This window comes from Mustela nivalis (assembly GCF_964662115.1).
Source record: "Mustela nivalis genome assembly, chromosome: 4".
NCBI lineage: Eukaryota > Metazoa > Chordata > Mammalia > Carnivora > Mustelidae > Mustela > Mustela nivalis.
Genome location: NC_139023.1, coordinates 51,738,717 through 51,761,020, shown reverse-complemented (window position 1 = coordinate 51,761,020; position 22,304 = coordinate 51,738,717). Strand labels below are relative to the sequence as shown.

Here is a 22,304-nt window from a genome sequence, read left to right as displayed (position 1 = left end):
CGTTAGCTAAGACAGCAATCCTTAACTGCTCAGCCTATCATGTTATTGTTTTAGAGGCCAATTCTTAAAGTTTAAATACATAGTTTTGGACATTTTAGGTTGAAATGATAAAATAAGCCTAACTTTGTATAAGTCTATGTAGTAGGCACAAAAATTAAGTTATTATCAAACACTATTAATTTTTTGCCCATTGGCTGCTTTAATTTTATTTATATGAGACTAACTTTAATCCACAAGATCACTAACATCATTTAAAGTATTTAATAGGTGTTTAAAAATATGCTTAGAACTTTATAGTATAAAACATGATCATCTGTAAAGAGTCTAGAATCTATGGAGGTTTGACACAGACATGAAATAATGTATGCACATAATAATATTATTAGCAAAATTTAGTTTTGTTCATCAAAGGCATTTATAAGTATCTTTTAGCTGACCTTTGGAAAAAGAATAATATATGGTTTTGGAAGAGGTAGGTGGCATTCCACAGAAGAGAAACATCAGGAATGAGAGACAAAGGTGGTGGGGAGCATGATGTTTTAAAGATTGCATAGTTGAGCCTAATTAGAGTAACAGGTGCATGTTGGGGCATCATGGAAAATAATGCCTCAGAAAAGACATCCCTGTATAATTTTAGGGCCACAGATTAATGAAAGACTTTTGTCTTAGTCAGAAGATGTAATATATGTAATATATGATAAATTAAGTAGTAGGAAGATATAGAAAGATTTCAAATAGGGTAATAGTATATTCTTCTATCCAAAGAGCATTTATTAAGTAAACACTTAATATAAGAAAGGCAGCATGAATTTTTCAGAGATTTTCCCATCAAGTGACTGGCAAATTTTAATGCAATTTAAAAATTATGAAATGAGGTACAAATTAATGCATGTGTAAGAGAGAAACAAATGAAGTTCAAGGTAGCTATACACTCACTATCTGTGAGATTGTAGGCAAGTTGTGTATCCTCTGTGAGCTTCTCTTCTCTTCAGAAACTAAGGGTTGTTGTTAATCTGTGATGAAATAACACACGAAGAGCTTTACATACTTAATAAATAGTCATTCAGTAAGTGGAGATACCTCCATCATTGAAGCCTTCGTATAAGACGTAACATTTGAGGTAGGCCTTGAAGGATGGGTAGGGAATGGAAATGCCAAAATGAGGAGGGGGCTTTCAAAATGAATAGAACATCAGAAACATTGGCAGTAAGAATGGAAATGTAAGACACAACCAAACAGGAGCTCGGTATATCTTTTGGAAGCCAAGAGAGTGGAAAGGTAGTTTGGAACCAGTTCATGGAGGGCCTTGTGTAGTATAAGGACCTAAATCTTTATTTGGAATGCATTTGAATATAAGTTTCATCTGGAGTTTTCATCTGAATCTTCAAAGAATTCATCTGATAGCTGTGTGCCAGTGATTGGCAAAAGGACAGACTGCCAGGCATGAGGCCTCCTTAGGTGGCTATCATGTTGATAGAGGAAAGAGGTCATAAAAGCAGGAGCTAAGTAGCAGTGGGGATGATGGTGTGGAAGCAAGAATGGTAGTTAATACAGGAGCAGAATTCATGGGTTTGGGTATTTGGTGAAACGAGGGACTAATGGAGAAAAAAATGAACCCAAGATAATGCCAGAATTTCAAGTATGAGGGATGGGGAACTGGTGGTGGTTGTATCATTGCATGTAAGAAGCTGAAGGACAGGACAAAATCTGGGAAAGGAGATGGTAGTGAACAAAATGTGTGAAATCCTGAGGTGCCAGTGGGATTTTTAGAGGTGATCAGATAATACAGACTATAGTAACTTGAAGCAAGACAAAGACTTGAGGCAAAGATTTTGGAGAAATTAATATTGTAAAATAAAAGTTGGTGGTTAAATCCATGAAATAGTGAATAGAAAGGAGGTTATAGAAGAGAAAGCCAACAGAAATAAGAGGAGCAAAGGGCTAGCGTGAGAGGGGAGGCTTAGTTTGGCTGAGAAAGAGTGTTTTGAAAAAAGACAGTTGTCACTCTAAAGGACAGACCTGGATTGATTTGAAGATGCAGAAAAACTACCATCATTAGGAAGTCGGAGACAGTGGGTTTAGAGAGAGATGAGAATAGAGAGAGTTAGTAAGGTCTCCGTGGGAGCACCATCGTCCTGGACCCAGGAGTGGGTAGATTAAATCCTGATTATAAGAAAGAACAGAACACTGCGGTCGGCTGACAAAAGAACAGTGAGTTGTAGATATAACAGACTGAAGGCAATGTGTGACATTTAAAGTAGTTTATCTCATGTAGTCTATTTCATTTTTTACAACAGAGCGTTTCTTCTATTTTGTATGCTCTATAGATTTTGTATTATCTTGAAATTTAGTAACATAAAAGTTATACTAAATAATAATGTCCCATTGGGTTTGCCTGTATTGAGGAGGTGGTGTATCAGATAAAGCTACAATAAATTAAATTTATAAGTAGAGATGACAACATATGTGAAGCTCTAGGTGAATTTCACTTCTCTGATTATTACATTATCAGCTTTATCAGTGGAGCATCTGGTAATAAATCATATTGATCTTCAGCTCCAACAAAATACCCCATTACCATTCATTATAGTGGCATAACAGACTAGCTTAGTAACTCATTTCTTTTATTACTCTTTTATTTTTATTAGTATAAAGAACATCAGATTCATAAAATGTGGAAGTAAAGCTGTACAACATCTTCTTTTTTCATATTTATAGATTCCAGTTTTTTTAATACATGATGAACTGAAAATTACAAGCTCCCTCCATATTTTTCAAATAAGTTTTAATCAGAATTTTACCATAAATTATAAGTAGAATTTCTTTACTACAATTTAGCAGACAATTCATTCAGTGCTATTGAGTTGATTTCCTTCTGTATGTGGCATGCCTTTATTCCTGCCACCGTCTCATAATATAATCTAACAAAAAAAAAAGTACTACAAGTAGGAGTGATCTACTGCCTGTTATTCTAGGTAGAGAAATTTGACTCATCCTTTCCTTTCTTCTACGTTGTGCTTACAACCATAATTTCACACTTCTAGTACTTGCTGAAACAGTATTGTTAAGATAGACGGGAAATTTTTTTTTAAGTTAGAATTGAAAAAAGGGATAGGAAGAGACTGACATTTATCTAAGAGTGTTGGATGCTGTACTCATATCATGTGATCTTCTCATTGATTTTTGATGTAGATATTTATGGAAGTAAAATACAACAAGAAAACTAATGCAGGAACATAAGCTAGATAAATGTTGGTGGATTTCTCTAAGAGGTCTCATCACCCTGAGGGGATTGTACAATGCTCCAGGATCTGTCATCTCATTTGCAGGCTAGGAATCTTATTATGATTGCACTTATTACATTTTGTTTATATATGTTTATATATATAAGCTTGTCATATATGTGCCATGTATGTGCCATGAAACTTCTACTGAAGACAGAGGCAGGAACTAGTTCTGTTCTGATCACCACTGAATACCCAGCAACAAATCTATTATGCAGCACATAATAAGCAGATGATAAATATAAAATAAGTTTTTATTGAGTAGGGCTGTGAGTTCAAGGCCCACGTTGGACATAGAGCCTAATTAAAATACAAATAAAAAATTTTATAAAAATAATAAAAGGATCTATAGTAAACAAAATTAAAAATAAAAATTGAAGGAACAACCCTTTCTCTCCCAGGAGGAAAAGAAATAATGGTGCTTTTTAAACACACAGTAAGTAAGAGAAAAGTTCGTTAGTAGGATAGTTCATGGAAAGAGCTAAAATGGACTATAAATACTTAAAATTCAGTCGTTAAGTTTGCCTATTCCCCATACTGGCTTGGATTCTACTCTCGACAGGTGTCTGAGAGCCCCTTTTTTCTCTGTTCTGGGCTAATCCAGCCAGTATCTAATGGGTAGCCTCCTTCTTTAGATACATTAATTGATTCAGTCATCCTACAGATAGGTCTTAGATGACTTCTTTCTCTAAGGCCGTTATTTCTTTTGTAATGAAGCCTATAGGCATTTGCTCAAATCCCTCAAAGACTGACAATTTCAGTCCGCTGATTTTTTGTGTTTTTATTTTCTTAATGAGGTCAAAAAATGTTAAGAAATCTTGTTTAAAGTGTTTCAATCATGAAGTGGCTAAACTGACCTTAGTCTGAGATTTATTTGATTCTAGAGTTCATGTTTTTTCATTGATCTAACTAAAGAAGAAAAAAAAGGTTAACAGGGCATGGGCTTCTTGGGATATTGTAGAAGATAGAATTGAAAAAACCAGAAGAGCTGATACTCAGAAAAACAGGACAAGAGAAGCTTTGGGAAGCTTATATATGAAGAAAACACAGAAGGACTATCAAAAAGACAGGCATTGAAGGATAAGAATGTGTACAAAACTGAGACCTGTTTCATATTACTTTCTGCCTACAACTACCATAGTGTCATCTCTCCTGTCCTCTGTCACATATTCTCATCCTCCCTGGATTTCATCTGCATAGAACTTGTCACGGTGTAATTTGAAATTCTGATTAACGTCAGACTACCTTGAATAGACTGCAAACTCAGGGAAGGTCTGTTTTCCTTGACATTTTTGCACCGACCTTGCACAGTGGGGATGCAAAAAAAGGTTAGTGTTGGGGACAAGTACAGGGGTCCAGTGCGCACATTCTGGAGAGCCTCCAAGCCTCCATTCTTCATGGTAAACAGAACATGTGACAAAGGAACACAAACTAATGGCAATAAAGAGGGAAAAATAGAACATGTATAGTATAAGGTAGAAAAAGTATAGAAGAAAGAGACTATTGCCCACCTGAGATCTTCCCAGCACTTTGCTGTTTTGAACTCTGCTGGTTAAAACCTTCTTTTCCTACAGATGGAGTGCTTGAGGCAAGTCTTCAGGATCTGGCCCATGGCAACAGAATTATTAATAGCAAATTGATTCTCTGTATATCACATCCTCAGAATTAATTTCTTAAGTCACTTCTGGATATAAAATTTTGAATATGAGATGATGGATTGTTGTAAAATAGACATTTAGTTCTCTTCAATCTAGTTATAGATTTTCCGTGGCAGATCACCTGTTCCAACCATTATGCAGACGTTCCATAAATCATGGAAAATAGTAAGAACATGGGTTGTAACCATTTAGTATACCTTGTTTATTTTTTTTTTTTTAAATTTATTTGACAGAGAGAGAGATCACAAGTAAGCAGAGAGGCAGGCAGAGTGAGAGGGGGAAGCAGGCTCCCTGCTGAGCAGAGAGCGTGAGGTGGGGCTCGATCCCAGGACCCTGAGACCATGATCTGAGCTGAAGGCAGAGGCTTAAACCTCTGAGCCACCTAGGCGCCCCTATCTTGTTTCTTCTTAATGTCTTCCTGCCTTCACTCTTGGTTGCCTTGTTTAGGACTCAGAAGTTGGAAACCATGCAATTCTTTTATTTATTTAGAGAAGGTGGTCAGGGAGAAGTTCAGATTATGGGAAGGGAAAAGATGGTAGCAAAGTTCTTAGCCCAGGTCTTCTGAGGGTTGTTTCAATGTTTTCTGAGATGGATTGGAAATTCTCGGGAGCTGTAATACATTTTCTTAGGCATCCTATTCAAATAGGTAAAACGGAAAGGAAGCTCATCGTTGTGTAAACTACTGGTCTGCTTTTTCTCTGCCAGCAATAAGAAATTTCTTTCAAAGAGGTTCAAATAATGGAGGCTAGATGTGAGGTTTGGGAGTACTTTTGCTTCTTTTGTTTCCTCTGGATCACTTGCATGCATAAAGAAGTGGAAGAAAAGAGGGGCTCTTGAATGTTATTATCTTATTACAACCTACATTTATGATGTTGAATATAACTTCTCAAGTGCTTGTTTTTCCTCCATTTCTGTTTGGACACTCTTCCCAAATACATTTAACCATTTTGCAGACTATTCCTATATTTGCCCCTTCCAAATTTTTGAATACTTAATTCTAATGAATAATTCTTCCCAAACTGAATCCACATACTGTAGGTCAAAGTCATCTGGCTTTCTATAGGTAGGGAAACTAAAGTGCAATTTGATTAACATGTTTTTAAGTCACGCATTCTATACTAAATTATTATGAGAGTTTGAACTTAAGCGTGACCTTTTAATTATTTATCATGCACTTAGTAATGTCTCAGCTAGTAGGACAGCTATCATGTTGTGTAATTGGTTGATTTTCTTCTCAAATGTAAAATTTTGAAAATAAATTTTAAAAATAAATGCAGCATACAGCTCAACTAATTTTATAGTATGTATAAATTACCTTGACTATACTATTTAGGCAACATAAACTATCTAAATAAAGCAAATGATACCATTTTTAATGTAATGTGGTATGGAAGAAAGAAATAGTCCCTAGTCTGAGTTTGCCATGCTAAATTAAAAGTAGATTAATTTTAAAGTAACATTGTTTTCACTATGCATGCATTTATTATGAAAATACTTAAAAATTTAGAGATACATCCAACTTAAGGGTTCTTAAGTGCAAGAGAAAATAGAGTTAAGAAAGTATTATAAGAGTGAAAATTCAAGCAGTTCTACTTTAATTGATAGTTTTACTAGGGCAGTTGTTAATGACTGAAGCACTCATTTGCATTTTGCTGTTTTACACATCCCTGTGTTTTTCTTACTTCAGACCCACTAACAGAATTAGCTAGCATATAGGATGACTGTTGGCTTTAAATTGTATATATTTACAGTTTTGTGCTTTGCAGGCTAACTGATGTGACAGCACTCTCCTAGTGTATGTCTAGTAGAAACATTTATGACCTAGTACCTTAAAAAAAAATCATCTTGCATTGTGGTTAAGACCTTTTTTATTATAAAGAAGCTTGCTTCAGACCTACTGACACAGAATGTAGGGAGCTATATAGTCTCTAAAGTTTAGTGGAAAACTTTTATACTTTTGTAATGTAGGAAATAATTATGTGTTTTTATACAAACCTAATTTCAAATACGGATCTATTACTCTACATACCTACTTTGATGAAGATAATTCGAAGTACATTTATCTCTTTGGTTCTGAGATTCTTCCAATAGCAGAAATTTGGTATGTGTTCCCCAAATCTCATTTTAAAAAACTAGTTTTCTTCTACCAAGTAAAAGAATTTTCATCTAGAAATGTCATTAAATAATTTCATCATCAAAATAAAGCTATCATTAAAATATATACATAAATCAATAATTCAGTTCTGATTATGTGCTAACATAGTTAACGATTAGAAAAACAAAATGGTAGGATTTCTGACAATATATTTTATAAGATGCGTAGTCATTTGATATAAAAGAAATTGTTCCTGCAAATGTTGGTCATCCTTATTTTTATTGCCTCGGGTTTTTGGATGGTATTTTCTTCAGTTTTCATATTACCATCCCATCATGAAGTAAGCACCCAGAAGAAGACATCCTAATTCACCTTCCTACAGAATGTAGAGAGTTAATTCATTGTTCAGTATACCAAACAAAGATCTCTATCACGTTCTGTCAGAGCAAACATCTCATTTTCTTCGTTATCAGTAGCCATGCTTAGTGTGATGCCTACAGCAGCTCAAATGGTTCCTCAGCAAAATAGTGAAGATAAATTATGTAAAATAGATTTATAGATTCAGCTCTACTTGTAGTTCTGTAAGCCATTATTGAGTTCACTAATATTAGAGTGTTCTCATACTTATTATGGCAGAATTTTCAATTTCATATGTGTATCTTGAAAATCTTTAATTGCTATTAATGAAATACTAAAATAATTATCTTGAAAAAGCTACATCTATCCATTATATACACAGTCAGTTTTTAAGAATATGTGTTCATGATAAGAAAATTATTACTATTTCTCCCAGCTTCTTTCCTCCCCTCCCCAATTTTATTGAGGAATTACTGACAAAGACAATTGTATATATCAAAAGTGTACAATGTGATGACTTGATAAATGTGTATATTGTGGAGCGATTGTCAAGAACAAGATAATTAACATGTCCGTCACCTCAGATAGTTAACACAGTTAACTCTTTTGTGTGTATATGGTGAGAATACTTAAGATCTACTCTCAGTGTTGTGTTATTAGTTATAATCACCATGCTGCATATTAGGTCCTCAGAACTTACTCCCTTTATAACTGAACATGTATAGCCTTTGACTACATCTTCCCCTTTCCCCATCTCCACAGCCCCTGACAACCCATTCTATTCTCTGTTTCAATGAAATCAGCATTTTTTTCCAAGCTTCCACATACAATTGATAGCATGCAATATTTGTCTTTCTCTAACTTATTTCATTTAGCATAATACCCTCTAGGTTTGCCGTGTTGTTGCAAATGACGGGATTTTCTTTTTATGGCTGAATAATGTGCGTATGTGTGTGAATTATATATATGTATATATGTGTGTATATATAAATATCACCCACACATATATTTATATCACATTTTCCTTATCCATTCATCAGTTAGAGGACATTTAAGTTGTTCCTCTGTGTTGGCCACTGTGCATAAAGCTACAATGAACATGATGGTACACACATCTCTTCAAGATAGTCATTTCATTTTCTTCAAATATACACCCAAGAGTGAAATTACTAGGTCATGTGGTAGTTCTGTTTTTAATTTTTTTAAGAACTTCCTTACTGTTTTCCAAAGGGGCTGTACCAATATACATTCCCACCAACAATGCACAAAGATTTTCTTTTCTCTACATCTTTGCCAACATTTGATATCTCCTGTCTTTTTGATAATAGCCAGCCTAAAGTTCTGGGGTGATATCTTATTGTGGTTTTGATTTGCATTTCCTTGAAGACTAGCAATTTTGAGTACCTTTTCATGTATGTATTCGCCATTTGCATGTCTTCTTTGGAAAAATGTCTATTTAAAGACCTTTTCCCATTTTAAATTGGATTTTTTTTTTTTTTTGCTACTGAGTTTTATTAATTCTTTATTTCGTTTGGATATTAACGACTTACCAAATATATCAAATATATGTATTGCAAATAGTTTCTCCCATTCTGTTGGTTGTCTTTTGAATTTATTTTCTTACTTCTTTTTTATTTGTGCCTAACTTCCCCAAAGAGCTATATATGTAACATATGTTAGGTGTATATATACGCACATACTTTATGTGATTTTTTGTTGAGATGTATGATCATTAAAGCAAAAAGCTATAATGGCTTGCCTAGGAGAAAGACATAGAAGACTCAATCAAAATTCTATAATATTAGTTAAGAAGTGAAAAGAAGTATGGCAAAATTAAAAACAGATGGGCAAGAAAGAAATACTGAAATGACCAGAGTGGAGATTAAGGTGGTAAGGCAAGAAAGAAACTCTAACTGGTTTCTCTTTTAAAAAATCCAAGGAGTCTGATGAGTCTTATGCAAGAGAAGAAGAACATGTGGGAAAATAGCATGTATTTTCATGCACTACATTACTCAACAAATATTTTTGAGTGCCTATTCTGCCTCAGACATTATGGATGAAATGACATATTCCCAGCCTTCAATATGTTTACAGTATAGAGAATTAAAACCACACAAAGAGAAAATCTGAAAGCTATGTGATAAGTAATAAAATACACACACAGAGAATACAGAGAAACGCATACCTTGATTTGTGTGGGAGAATAAAGGCATCTCCAGGTACGAGAATGTGTCTGGCAGGCGGAGAGACTGGGGTCACTAAAGACAGAGGAAAAAGCATGGGCAAAGTCCCAGAAATGTTAGATGTGGTATATGTTTGAGAAATTAAAGCAGTTTTTGGTTGCTAGGACATAAAGTGGGAGCCTGATGTTGAAGAATCACCTCTCCTAGTAACAGTAGTATGAAAGGAAGCATTTGGAGTGTATTAGTAGCATGATGAGATCTGTTAGTTAGAAAAATTACCCTACCATGGGATGGAAAATGCTTTGGAGGGACGGAGTACACTAAGGAAGTGATAGCAACAGTCCTTAGGGTGTGGTAAAGGTGAGCATAGCAGCAGATAGGAATGGAAGGAGATCCCAAGAATGGGTCGATCCACTTAAAGCTTCTATAGAAAAGTAAATGGAGATCCATCAGAGGTCAAATAAGACGTGTGTAGACTTTAACATAAAAATGAAGACAGCTGGTGCATGGTTAAAACGTTCCTGATTAACAGACAAATCACCAGCATGTGTTTTTTAGGGATTAAGTCATAGATTTATGGTTCTATAATCATCTGGAAAGATTAAATTGAGAATTCATGCAGTTCAAATACTACTAGTGGCCACAATGTTACCTAAACTTGAGGAAAAAGATGATGGATAATTTGGACAATAAATCGGTGCAGAGGAAGAAGGTCAATAGCTATCTACTCATTGAGTAATACTGTTAAAAAAGTAATGTGGAAAGACAATTTGCATAATGTTTATAAAACTAAAATTATTACCAAATGGGCAACTTAGCTCAGTGCCTGACTCAAAGTTAGTGTCCAAAAGATTTTCATCAATAATGAAAAACAAAGCAGCAGAATAATTATCTATTTTTCTTTCTTGAATTGCTAAAGAAAAATTATATATGAAATCTTGCTATTATTGACATTATGGATCTATACTCTGTTCCCCTGAAATCAGTGAGCCTTATACGTAAGCCCATTTCCCCCCGTAAATCTAAAGCATGTGATTGTGCATTTTGACTGTATCTTTGCATTTGAATATATATGCATATGAGTACACAAATTAAAATGTTAACATTCATTTAGTTCACCACGTGAATATGAATTCAGGAAGAACAATCACCCTTGCACACACACACATTTGTGTCTTGCCTTAAACACTGAAAGGCCAAATGGAAGAAGAGTTATTTCTACCAGAAAACATCAGCTGGATTTACCCTAAGGGGCATGTACCCTAGAATGACATCACAAAAAAATAAAATAAAATAAGATTACAGAAATGGACAATATTCAGGAACAAGTCACCTAAAACAGGGATGGCTGATACTCAGTATGGACACAATCCTAAGGCAGAAGTATGCACATTTGCATATTTCTATATGCATAATATGTCCCTCCAGAGGCAAATACTCACTCAGCTGCTGAAGCTACTTATTAAACTTGGAAAGTATTTCAGTCTAAAATATCTTCCGTCATTTTATATAGACATATGAAAGATTTCAGGGCATACATTTACTGCTAAAACTAGTAGTAATAATTCAGAAATATAAAGTATTTACTTTAGAATTATTATGTACTAGGCAAGAGAATCCCTAATGTCAACGGAATATAGCTGCTTCCTCCTTTTCAAATGTTGGATTAATGTTACCTATGATGAGACTCTTTGGCTACACTGAGCAGTCTAAGATTCAGAAGCTAGGGTCATTCCACAACCCCCTCCCCACACACAAACACACCCCATTAAATCTATGTTCTATTCTCTGGCAGCTGTTTTTGCCATTTATGTTAAAAGCAGATGGGGAAAATGCAAAGAACTGTCAGTTTTATTGCCATGTATAATCAACATCTGGGCTGTATGTTACAGATACAATCAATCCAAACTCATACTTCACTGATGTAGTAAAACCTTTTGAGTTCCTAAGACAGTTTCCAAATTTGAGACAATGTTATATATTTTAATCATGTCAATCATGGAAATTACAACATTTTATGTATTTTTTCAGCCTTCATGTGAATGATGTATGTCTGTACGTGTTTAATATATAATTGCTGGGTTATCTGCAAATCTGTACTGCTAATTTGTTTAAAACTGTGTTTTGGAATCACATATATTTATTTTAAATAATGTATCAGATTTATTTCTCTATATAATCTGTGTGTGTGAAACTAGCATGTTGTAGATGTTTTATTATATGATGCTGCTTATTATGTGTGATTACATATATACACATGTATATCCCCATATGTTTATTCTTTCCCCCTTTTTAAAGAAAAAAAACCATTTTTTTCTCCATCTCATAATTTTTACAAAAACATGTTTTATAGTAGGTTTTATTTTCCTCATTTTTTGGAAAGAGAAACTGAGACAAAGAAGCAAATTAATTTTTGCAAAGGATACAGAGTTTATCAGTGGTTGTAAATCTCGTACTTTTAATCACTTAACCATACCTTTTTATTTTTAATCACTAAACCATACCTTTTTGTCTTTATGCATACACATATACAAAACATAATACCTCTTGGAGAGAGCTATTTTAGCTTTGGCATGTGGATGCTATTTTGTATGGTTTGTCAACATAATTTAGTTTGAAAAATATTGAAAATAATTCCTGAGAATTGAAAACTAGTGAGCTGGAAGTGTCTTTTAAAATAAATTAATATTGTTTACTGTCTTGTAAATGGCTTCAGAACTAGTTGGAGTTTTTAATTCCCAGGTTGGACTGTGTTGTATACTCTACTGATGTAATATCTGCTCGCTGATAACCATTGTAGAGTATTTTATGTCACAGAGCTCAGATGTACTGGTACATCATTTCCATGTTCTAAGAGTCTATATAGTATGAGAGCAGAGAGATTTCTTGATAATTTTCCATTTTCTACAATCTTTAAAATAGGCACCAGAAAGTGGTATATATTGGCTGCAGTTCATTCCCTAGGAACCCTGTAAGTGTGAAGACATGCATGATTTATTATTTTTTTTAAAGCAGTAATTAAAGAATAAGAGAAAAAGATGCATGTGAGTGAGGAGAAAGGTTTTTATTGGCTAAACATATTGTACCTCTGAAATTTTGGATGGGGTAGTTAGAAAATGGCTTCCATTTCTTATCTAATTGGACTTCTAACTAAAAGTTCCTTGTGATTTTGATGCAATGGTAACAGTAGTTTGCTTTTGTATAAACTACACACACACAGACACAGACACGCACACACAGACACACACACACACACACAGACACACACACGTCTAGAATGATAAAATGTTTTGGAATTGTTCACATTACATTCTGTGGAGGAAAAGGTTCTGGCTACTTTTACATGAAAAAGATTTCCATATAGTATGTGGTTAATGGAGCATTCTCCCTCCCTTATTCAGTTTTTTAAATATATTTTTACTTTGAAACTCAAAATATTGAATCTTATTTTTATGAAGGACTAACATTTGGAAGGCTCTTAATTATGGTGGATTTTACCCACAGCATGCCAATATATCTTTGTGATGACACTATCTGTTTTTGTAACCCTAGAATGTTCTAATTAGATTCTTCATGGAACAATGGATTCAAATTTGCACTCTATAAAATTCAGCAGATTTTATGCTATTAAAATAGAAGATTAGAGGATAGGAAAGATAGAAAATGTACATCTCATTTTCTTTTTTTAACCTTCACCCAAATGCTCTAATATATTTCTTCCTTATATTTTATAATCTTGTTGAAATATCTTCCCATCTTTTCTATAGGAGTATGAAGACCATTTGAGATGTGTGTTGCTTGTAGTTTTCAAAAATATATCCTAAAGTTCTTATAATGAAAAGTATGGTCCTAGACATCTGAATTTAAAGGAAGTAGACATTAGTTTATTGTTTGCCCAGTAAAGAGGAGGAAATGGACATTTTGAAACATTTTAAAATTTATTGGTTGACATCTGTCAGTGGTAGAATATTTTCTTGCTTGAGAATATGTTTGAATGAAGGAAGCAATTATGCTTTGCCTTAATGGACTGCTGGTAGAATGCCATAAAAACCAACTAGCTGCTGAGTCAGTGTAAATAACCATATAAGCTCTGTTTCAAATCCTTTTTTTTTTTTTTTGAACAAAGGTTGTAAGCAAATAGATAAAGAAAAGCAAGCAAATCCATTTTACATTTGATTGTTCAGCTTTCTGTTGCATATGTTGTAAATGAAATAGTTTTAGGGCACCTGGGTGGCTCAGTGGGTTAAAGCCTCTGCCTTCGGCTCAGGTCATGATCTCAGGGTCCTGGGATCGAGCCCCATATCGGGCTCTCTGCTCTGCAGGGAGCCTGCCTCCTCCTCTCTCTCTGCCTGCCTTTCTGCCTACTTGTGGTTTCTCTCTGTCAAATAAATAAATAAATAATCTTTAAAAAAAAAAAAAAAAAGAAATAGTTTTAATGTGAAGGTTAAGTCATGGTATATTGCAAGAATGACTGATATGTGCAACATCACTATATTATGTTGGAATTATTATTTTTATGTAAAAATTTGACACTATTTGGTCATGAGTTGTCCTTGTTTTATAACTTTCTTTGCATGCATTTTCTAAAAAGTATATACCTTCACTTACATATCATTTGTCTACTTGACTAGGAATATTTATCAATAACATGAACTGTAGATTAGACACATAAATTTAGTTGTTTTACTTAAATGTATTTGAGTGCCATTAGAACAATTAGTGATTATTTTAAGTGTTCTGGATTCAGAGAGTTTAAAGTAATAACTGAGTTTAAAAATTTCTAACAAAATTCTTCATTTAGATGACAGAATTAGTTTGTCCACATTTGTGAATTAATGTTATTGATATTTCAATGCTGAATATATTATTTTTAAGAACTTTTTATTGAACAAATTAATCAGAACTGTAACTGCAAAATTAGACACTTTATCAGTAAAACGTCCATGAGGGTATAAACATGTTTGCTTCTGATCACCGATGAATTCCATTCATATAGTGTATTTTGCATAGGTAGAATACAGAGAGTGAATAAATGAATAAATACCAGTTTTCTGTTCTCAGGAACTTGAAATGATATTTATGAAAAGTGATCATATAAACTAGTTTTGCATTAGTGTTTCATTGAAAGAAATCTACTAGGCACTAAGAATTTTAATTTTTTCTCATCATAGCTTTATATTATTTTGAGCAAATCTTTAATAGAATGAAATGATGTTTCATTGCTCTGGATTTGAAGAAAGCCCTCGTTAATAGTGTTGTGTCTATAGCTTGCCTTCACAGTATTTTCATTGATTACATTTTAAACTTCTTAAGATCTAACTCTAAGAATGGATCTCAGCAAAAAAAAAAAAAAAAGTGTCTCTAAACCATCAATTTATAACATACTAATCAATAATGTAACAGTGAAATGATTTAAATGCCCTTTGTTATATTTAGAGCTTTTGACGAAAGTACCCTTTCTCGAGACCTAGATAAATAATCAAGATGCCAAATCCATATTTTCTTCATACAATTTATTTCTTTTCTTCTGGGGCAGATCTGCCCCCTAGGAGCCAATGAACCTGGAGGAGAAAGGATATGTGAAAAATGACTAGAATACAGTGAGACAGAGCAGAGACATAGAGAAGAGAATGCCCTTGAGTATATAGAGAAAGATACAAGTAACCACACCTGAGAAAATCAAGGCGGGCTTTAAGAGGAGGCCATGCTTCAGTCATCTTAAAATAACTAAACAATACAATTCATAATAATGTAAAATTATTACTAACATAAATGGGCTAATAATAAGGAATGGTTAAGGAATGTGGTCCATTTTGATAATGAGATATTATAAAGACATTAAAAATAGCATCTTCCAAAATATTTAATGATATTAGGAAAATATGTAGGATACCATATTTGACATAAAGTGTACAATCTGAATTCTTTATGCAGGAAGACTTTAATGAGATAAAATAAATGTGCATACCAAAAAGGCCCCTAAAAGACTGATCTGACTGGTACACTATGAGCAGTTTGTATTTTCTTCCTCACATATTTTGTAAATAAACTTGAATTTATCTTGAGTGTGAACAAAATAATTTCTGCTTTTTGAAGGAGGAGAATCATAACCAGTGATGCTGATAATAGAGAAAAGAGTTTACCTTTTGTATCAGAGAGGAAGGGATAGTAACCTGGGGAATAACAGGATTTAGAGGATTAGAAAACAAATCCAGAAATCAAGAAAAAAAGAAAAGTAGAGAACCAGAGGCATACAGTGATCCGTGGAAGAAGTATTGTTTGCAATGTTAAGTGCTACAATGAGTTCAGGAGCAATATTGTCGAGGAAACCCATTGCATATAGAGATAAGGCGGTCAAGGTGAAACCCGAGCCTGTTGAAGAAAGCCTGGCACTGTGAGGAGGACTTTGGAATTGGATAAGACCAAAATGTATGCATTTCTATTTAACCAGCTGGGGTATTTTCTTTTTTCTTTTTTTTTTTTAAATAGTGACAGTTTATTTTATATGCTTATTTGTGTCAACAATATAATTAACATTTTTTCTGCATATTGGATTGGTCTAATTCTAATTATTTACAGTGCCAAAAAATAGAAGCTTTAGGTAAATAGAATTTAAAAAATAGCTTCAGAAAAAGAAAACAAAACACAAAGGAACAAACAAACAAAACCCTTATGTAGCCTGTAACTCCAATCACAGTAGGTTGGCGAGGAATACTTTGCACATGTAATTACCCCAAATTTTCCAACACTCATCACAATTCTCTTGGTTCCCTGGATATTTTAAAAATTTCTGATTTTTAAGAATTGATAAGAGGATAGTATCATTTTAAAGCATTCTTGCCTATAATGGCCACCATTTCCTTCCTAATGAACAGGAAAGAATATAACATAAAATGAAAAGATGTTTTGCAACTTCTGATCATAAAAGAATTAACATTATAGAATTTTACCTTTAATTTATCCACTCATATAGGAATTTTTAATCCAGGAATTTTTTTTTAATTTTTTATTTTTTATAAACATATATTTTTATCCCCAGGGGTGGGGTATTTTCTTTGTTTTGATTTGCAGCTCATTAAGTGTTGGTAATAGTTGCATGTTCAAGTATTACTAATATTCAGTAAAAATGAACCAATGTATATGACACAGTATCGTCAATATACATATATGTAGTTATTGTATTTATGCATAAATATATAAAAATGCCAATATAAATATGTATACCTGTCTATATTGTGTGTGTGTGTGTGTGTGTGTGTGTGTGTGTGTGTGTGTGTATTTTAATCCATGCAGGAAAGTGAAGCTCTTACCATGTATTTTAACAGAGGGATTTAATATAAGGAATGAACTCAGCAGTTGTGAAATGATACACAGAACAGAAAGGTACCTCTCCCTCTGGGACTATAAAAACCTAAGAAGAAAAGGATGGTGTACAAAGTTAGGAGGTGGCCCCAGCAGGAGCTAAACTTAAGAAGGAGATCTGCGGATCCCTGCTGGGAACATCCCCTGATGCAGAGCAGGGGAGGATATCCTGGCTTCTTGGCTCAACCTCCCTTCCGTCTCTAGTGCCTCTCATTGGCCAAATCCCACCAATGCCAAAGTGAGCCTGGGATAGATGGTTCCCGAGAGTCAGCCTCTGGGATACAAAGAGAAGAGGAGAAGGGGATGGAAACATTTATTACAATGTTCACATGGATAGAAATGAAGCTGAGAGGCAACATTGTTTGATGGATAAAATACTTACCAAAACACTTAATGAGGGGCGCCTGGATGGCTCAGTGGTTTGGGCTGCTGCCTTTGGCTCGGGTCATGATCTCAGGGTCCTGGGATCGAGCCCCGCATCGGGCTCCCTGCTCCGCAGGAAGCCTGCTTCCCTCTCTCTCTCTCTCTGCCTGCCTCTCTGCCTACTTGTGATCTCCGTCTTTCAAATAAATAAATAAAATCTTAAAAAAAAAAAAAAAACACTTAATGAAAGGTGTTTCTTTGTGTCTTTCATAACTAAGTGGGAAAAATTGTATATTTCTCAATAACAGAACCAGAGGGTAGAATTATTGGCAACTCTGATTTCAGTGCATGATAAAAACACTTGTATTTAAATACACTTTGCTACAGTGGTTTTCATACGAAGTATTTAGAGTCCAACCAGTCTTACTGAAAATACCTACGATACTTAATGGTTTGGGAATTTAAGATTTGCCTCATAAGAAGCTGCAAAATTAATTTTCTGACTATAACAGCTTTTTTGAACCTATAATATGTTTTCTGTGGAGGAAATAAAAGGTTTATAAAATTTAATATTCCAACAGTAATTTCTTTTGTGAAAGAGTTAGAATTATCTCTTAAACATTTTGTACATCTATACAGGGTTACTACATATTTCTCTTTCTGATATAAAGGTTATTAAAATGTACTCCGAAGTTAGTTTCTTATAGGTGCTTTCTTTTTTATAGAAAGTCCAGACTTAAATATTAATGTTCCTGTAATGTCTAAAAATCAGGAGGTTTTTATTCATTATATAATTGCCTTGTTTTTATTCCCAATCTTGCTCCACATTTAGGGCATGGCATTATTAATTTTAGTAGTCATTTTTGAGGGGGGGGGAAGGAATTGCTCATGAAGAGTATCAACTTATCAACTTTGCTTCTTGACATGAATCCTGGGCTTGAATTAAACATCCCTGAGAGCTCACGTTTCCTTTTAAAAATTGAATTTTTTCATTGCAGACGTTTGGAACAGAACTCAATCAAGGTCATCCCTCCTGGAGCTTTCTCACCATATAAAAAGCTTAGAAGAATGTGAGTGAATAATATTATGGAATATATGTAATTTTAAAAATTATACAGGTCATGACCATGCAGGCATTTACTTGCGTATGAATATTTGAGTGTTTGACAGCTTAAATATTAAGTGATGTGACTATCTGATTGCTCGTTGTATAATACTATAATGTTAAAATCTAAACCATGTGATATTTTTAAGTTATCTGAAATTTAACATAATGATTCACACCCATGTGAATGTACGTGATCAGTATAGTATGCAGTCAAATCTTAGATATTCTATTTTCAAAAATAGGACATGGCATCTCTTATAATGATTTCAGCAAAGAGCCAATAATTGATTTAAAAGTCTGACTTTTTTTTTTAATTTAAGATGCTTCAGATGTTTCATGTTGCAAATTTTATACATGTATTGATAGGTGCAAAATCGACATGTAAAGGCAGTAAATAGCTTTCTCCTGCTATAAATCCTCCCTGACATTCTATTTCATTTAACCTAACCCTATTTCTAATCTTAGTGACCTGAGCAATAATCAGATCTCTGAACTAGCACCAGATGCTTTCCAAGGACTACGCTCTCTGAATTCCCTGTAAGTATTGACCACATCACAGAAGGAAAGCAGAATACACAACTAATAATAGCTCCATTTCTTTAAAAATCTGAATTTAAGAAAAATTGTCTTTACTTTTTCTTATGAACTATTAATAATATTAATTACTATCGATTTTAATGAATTTCATCATTTTTGTGGAAGACTGCCACCCGTCACTAAAACCAGCCCATTTTTGAAGGTGTATATGTTAGGATTTCATAGTTTTGCTATTTAGAGAGCTAGAGTAAGAGCCTCTTTATTATTGTACATTGATATTATTGGTAGTTTTTCTGGTTCTGAAATAAAGGGGAAATGTTTATTTTGGAGCACTCTGGTCATTGTTGTATTTATATTCCTTAAGCCAGTAGCCACTCTCTAGGGACAAAGTTCCCTTTGGAATGATGTCCAGTGAAGTCTTAAAGAGAACAGTTGAAGATGCCCAGTGAGGGGCTTCTTCGACTCCTGCTTCCTCTCCTTAAGACTTCCCTGAAAGGACCAGCTTTACTCTCTCAAAGAACAAAGATAACAAAGTATGACAGCTTTTTAATCTCAAAAGGATTTTCAGGCAGATAACTACATAAATGAAAGTGTCAAATAAATGGATAAAGGCTGTTATTTTTTCAAATTAGTAAAAAATCTTCAGAAGGCCACCAAGTAAGGTAAACTTTCTTTCAGATTTTAACTTTAGAGTTTGAACACGGAGGATGGCGTGTATTTGTCTAAGAGTGTGGGTTCGGAGAAGGGTTCTCCTCGTGGGAAAGGATGGCAGAATTCCGAGTTCTGCCAGACGCATGCGTGAGGCTCAGATAAACACCTGGGGCTTAGTAGCAGTCATCTGGGCATGGGGCTCTTGAGGTTGCTATGCTGGTCTGCTCAGAAAACTAGTTTCCTCTGAAGAAAGAAAGAAAATCTATCACTTCACCTTTCACCTGAAGTATCTGCTTAGGTCTGTTTCTGTTTGCTGTTGATGTTTGTTTGTTTGTTTGTTTGTTGAGAGAGAGAGAGAATGGAGGAAGGGAGAGGGAAAGAGGGAAGATCTCAAGTAGACTCCTCGCTGAGCATGGGGCCCCACGGGGGACTTGATCTCACAACCCCAAAAATCAAGAGGTGGAAGCTTAATTGAGCTACTACCCAGGCACCCCTCTTGTTGATGCTGATTTAACTAGAGGAAGTCCAAGATCAGTGGAAGAATTGTTGGCAGAAAATGTAGAGTACAAACCGCTCTTAGGATGGGCTGGCAGATTCTACAATAACAAAGTTTAATGTAAAACTCCATTAAATTACTCAAATTGTCTGGACAGTAATATTGTCCCAAGTAAATACAGACCACATTCCAGCCACACAAAAGAACAGGACACAAGTCTAGTCACTGTTCCAATGCCTGGTCCTTCAAGTATCTGTGCCTCAAAGAAAGCCAGTAAATGTTAAAAGAGAGAGAAATGGTTGGAGAATTCTTACATAGATCTGTTTGTTTACAGTTTACTATTAAGCTATTGCCTTAATCTTAATAGACTCTTTCTGGTCGTATGATAAAAAGATATGATAAGATAAAATAAGTAATAAATAAAACATATAATTTCTTATTTCTATATTATATTATAGATTATATTTAATATCTATAATAACACATATTTATTAACTACTATGTTATGTGTTTTATTCTATTACATATTACACTCTATTAATGTAATGTGTTATTTAATATTATATTTATAAATAAACACATGGTTACAACTAATGACTCTATTATAAATTATTACATGCCTACCCATATAAATATAACAGACTCAGAGCAAATAGGAAGAGAAATAACACATGTAGAAGAACATGCCTGCTGAAATGAAATCTTAATTTTCATGACCAGAGCTTCACTTTCACAGTTTTTTTTCAGAAAGCTGTAACAAAGCATTATCTTTCCTTATAGAACTGACTTTTAGTCAGAGCATTAAGTCACTGGGGAATTTCTAGTTTGAAACCTAGTAGTATGCCGAAGAGTAGGAACTGTTTTTCAGAAGTGGGATACCCACATACAGCCGTGTAACATCAAAAAACAGATGTTACATGAAGAGCATCAAACAGCTCTATGAGGGAGAGTCCATGTGCTACAACTGGTATCATTTTCCTGATTGTGTTCACCTTTTGAATTGACCTTCCAAAGATTAATTTATTTACCCCTTCATAAAGTGTACAACTCTCCAGCCTTGCAATAGCCTTTCTCTTCATTTCACCAAAATTGTACATCCCACAGAGTTGAGTTGGGACCCTGTTTGTCCTAGCCCTACTCAGGGCTCTGGGGATGCATGAGTGAACAAAATACAGAAATCCCCCCCCTCATGGAGATTACCAATGATAAACTATACATAGTCAGAAGATATATTATATCTGATTATTTTAAAATGCTGTGGAGCAGCACCTGGCTGGCTACTTGGTTAAGCGTCCAAATCTTGATCTGAGCTCAGGTCATTATCTCAGCATCCTGAGTTCAAGTTCTACACTGGGATGCACGCTGGGGGTGGAACCTAAAAAAAAAAAAATCTGTGAAGGAAAATAAAGCAAGCAGAAGGAAGAGGAATGCCAGTGGGAAGAGAGCTGAAATTTCAAACAAGATTGTCAGCAAAGGCCTTCTAAGAAGGTGATACTGGGAAAAGACCTGAGGACTCCAGTTGTAGGAGTGAGCTCTGCAGATCCATGGAGAAAGAACATTCAAGACAGAGAGAACAGCTAGCTACTAAGGCCCCAAGACAAGAGTGTCCTGCATGTTTTAAGAAAGTGCAAGAAAAATGTGACTGCAGGGAGGCAGAAGGTTGAAACTGAAATTATGCAGAGGTTGCAGTTGTTGCTAGAGGCAAGATCTAAGACATGACCGCGAGGACAAAAGGACAAAGATGTTGACAGATAGATTATAGGTTTGCAGGAAAAGAATAGGGTTGGAGAGCATAATGTAATAGTGAGCCATCTTCATCTTTCGAAAGAAGTGGAGTGACTTGGGGTGGGGGGTCTGGATAACTGCGATAGCCATGCAAATTGGCAACACTCTCCTTTTTAAAATCAGGTGTTTGCATGTAAAGGTTTCTCTCAGTGTCTTTCTGGAACTGCACTCTCATACATACATACCCAGTTTAATTTAGTCACTGCATTTGCTAAAGAAACAACAATAATTAAAGGTGATATGATGCCAAATACTTCTAATGCATTTTATTAAATAAAAAGGACTATTTTAAATTGTTACTTAATTACCTTAGAATAGTAAGTGATTGATTTATTGAAGGTTTTAACGGTCTCTCCTATTAAGTGTGCCTGGCTGGTTCCGTCGGTAGAGCATGTGACTCTTGATCTCAGGATCGTGAGTTCAAG

The 22,304-nt window shown here is 34.5% G+C and overlaps 1 protein-coding gene across 2 annotated transcripts in view; it reads left to right on the top strand.

The window, feature by feature from the left end:
- The window catches only part of SLIT2 (slit guidance ligand 2), a 356,666-nt gene that overhangs the window by 237,784 nt on the left and 96,578 nt on the right, over positions 1-22,304 (top strand). For both annotated transcript variants that reach the window (XM_082728507.1, XM_082728506.1), the window contains exons 10-11: positions 18,301-18,372; positions 18,876-18,947. In XM_082728507.1, the coding sequence (XP_082584633.1) occupies positions 18,301-18,372; positions 18,876-18,947 (144 nt within the window). The remainder of the gene's footprint in view (positions 1-18,300; positions 18,373-18,875; positions 18,948-22,304) is intronic.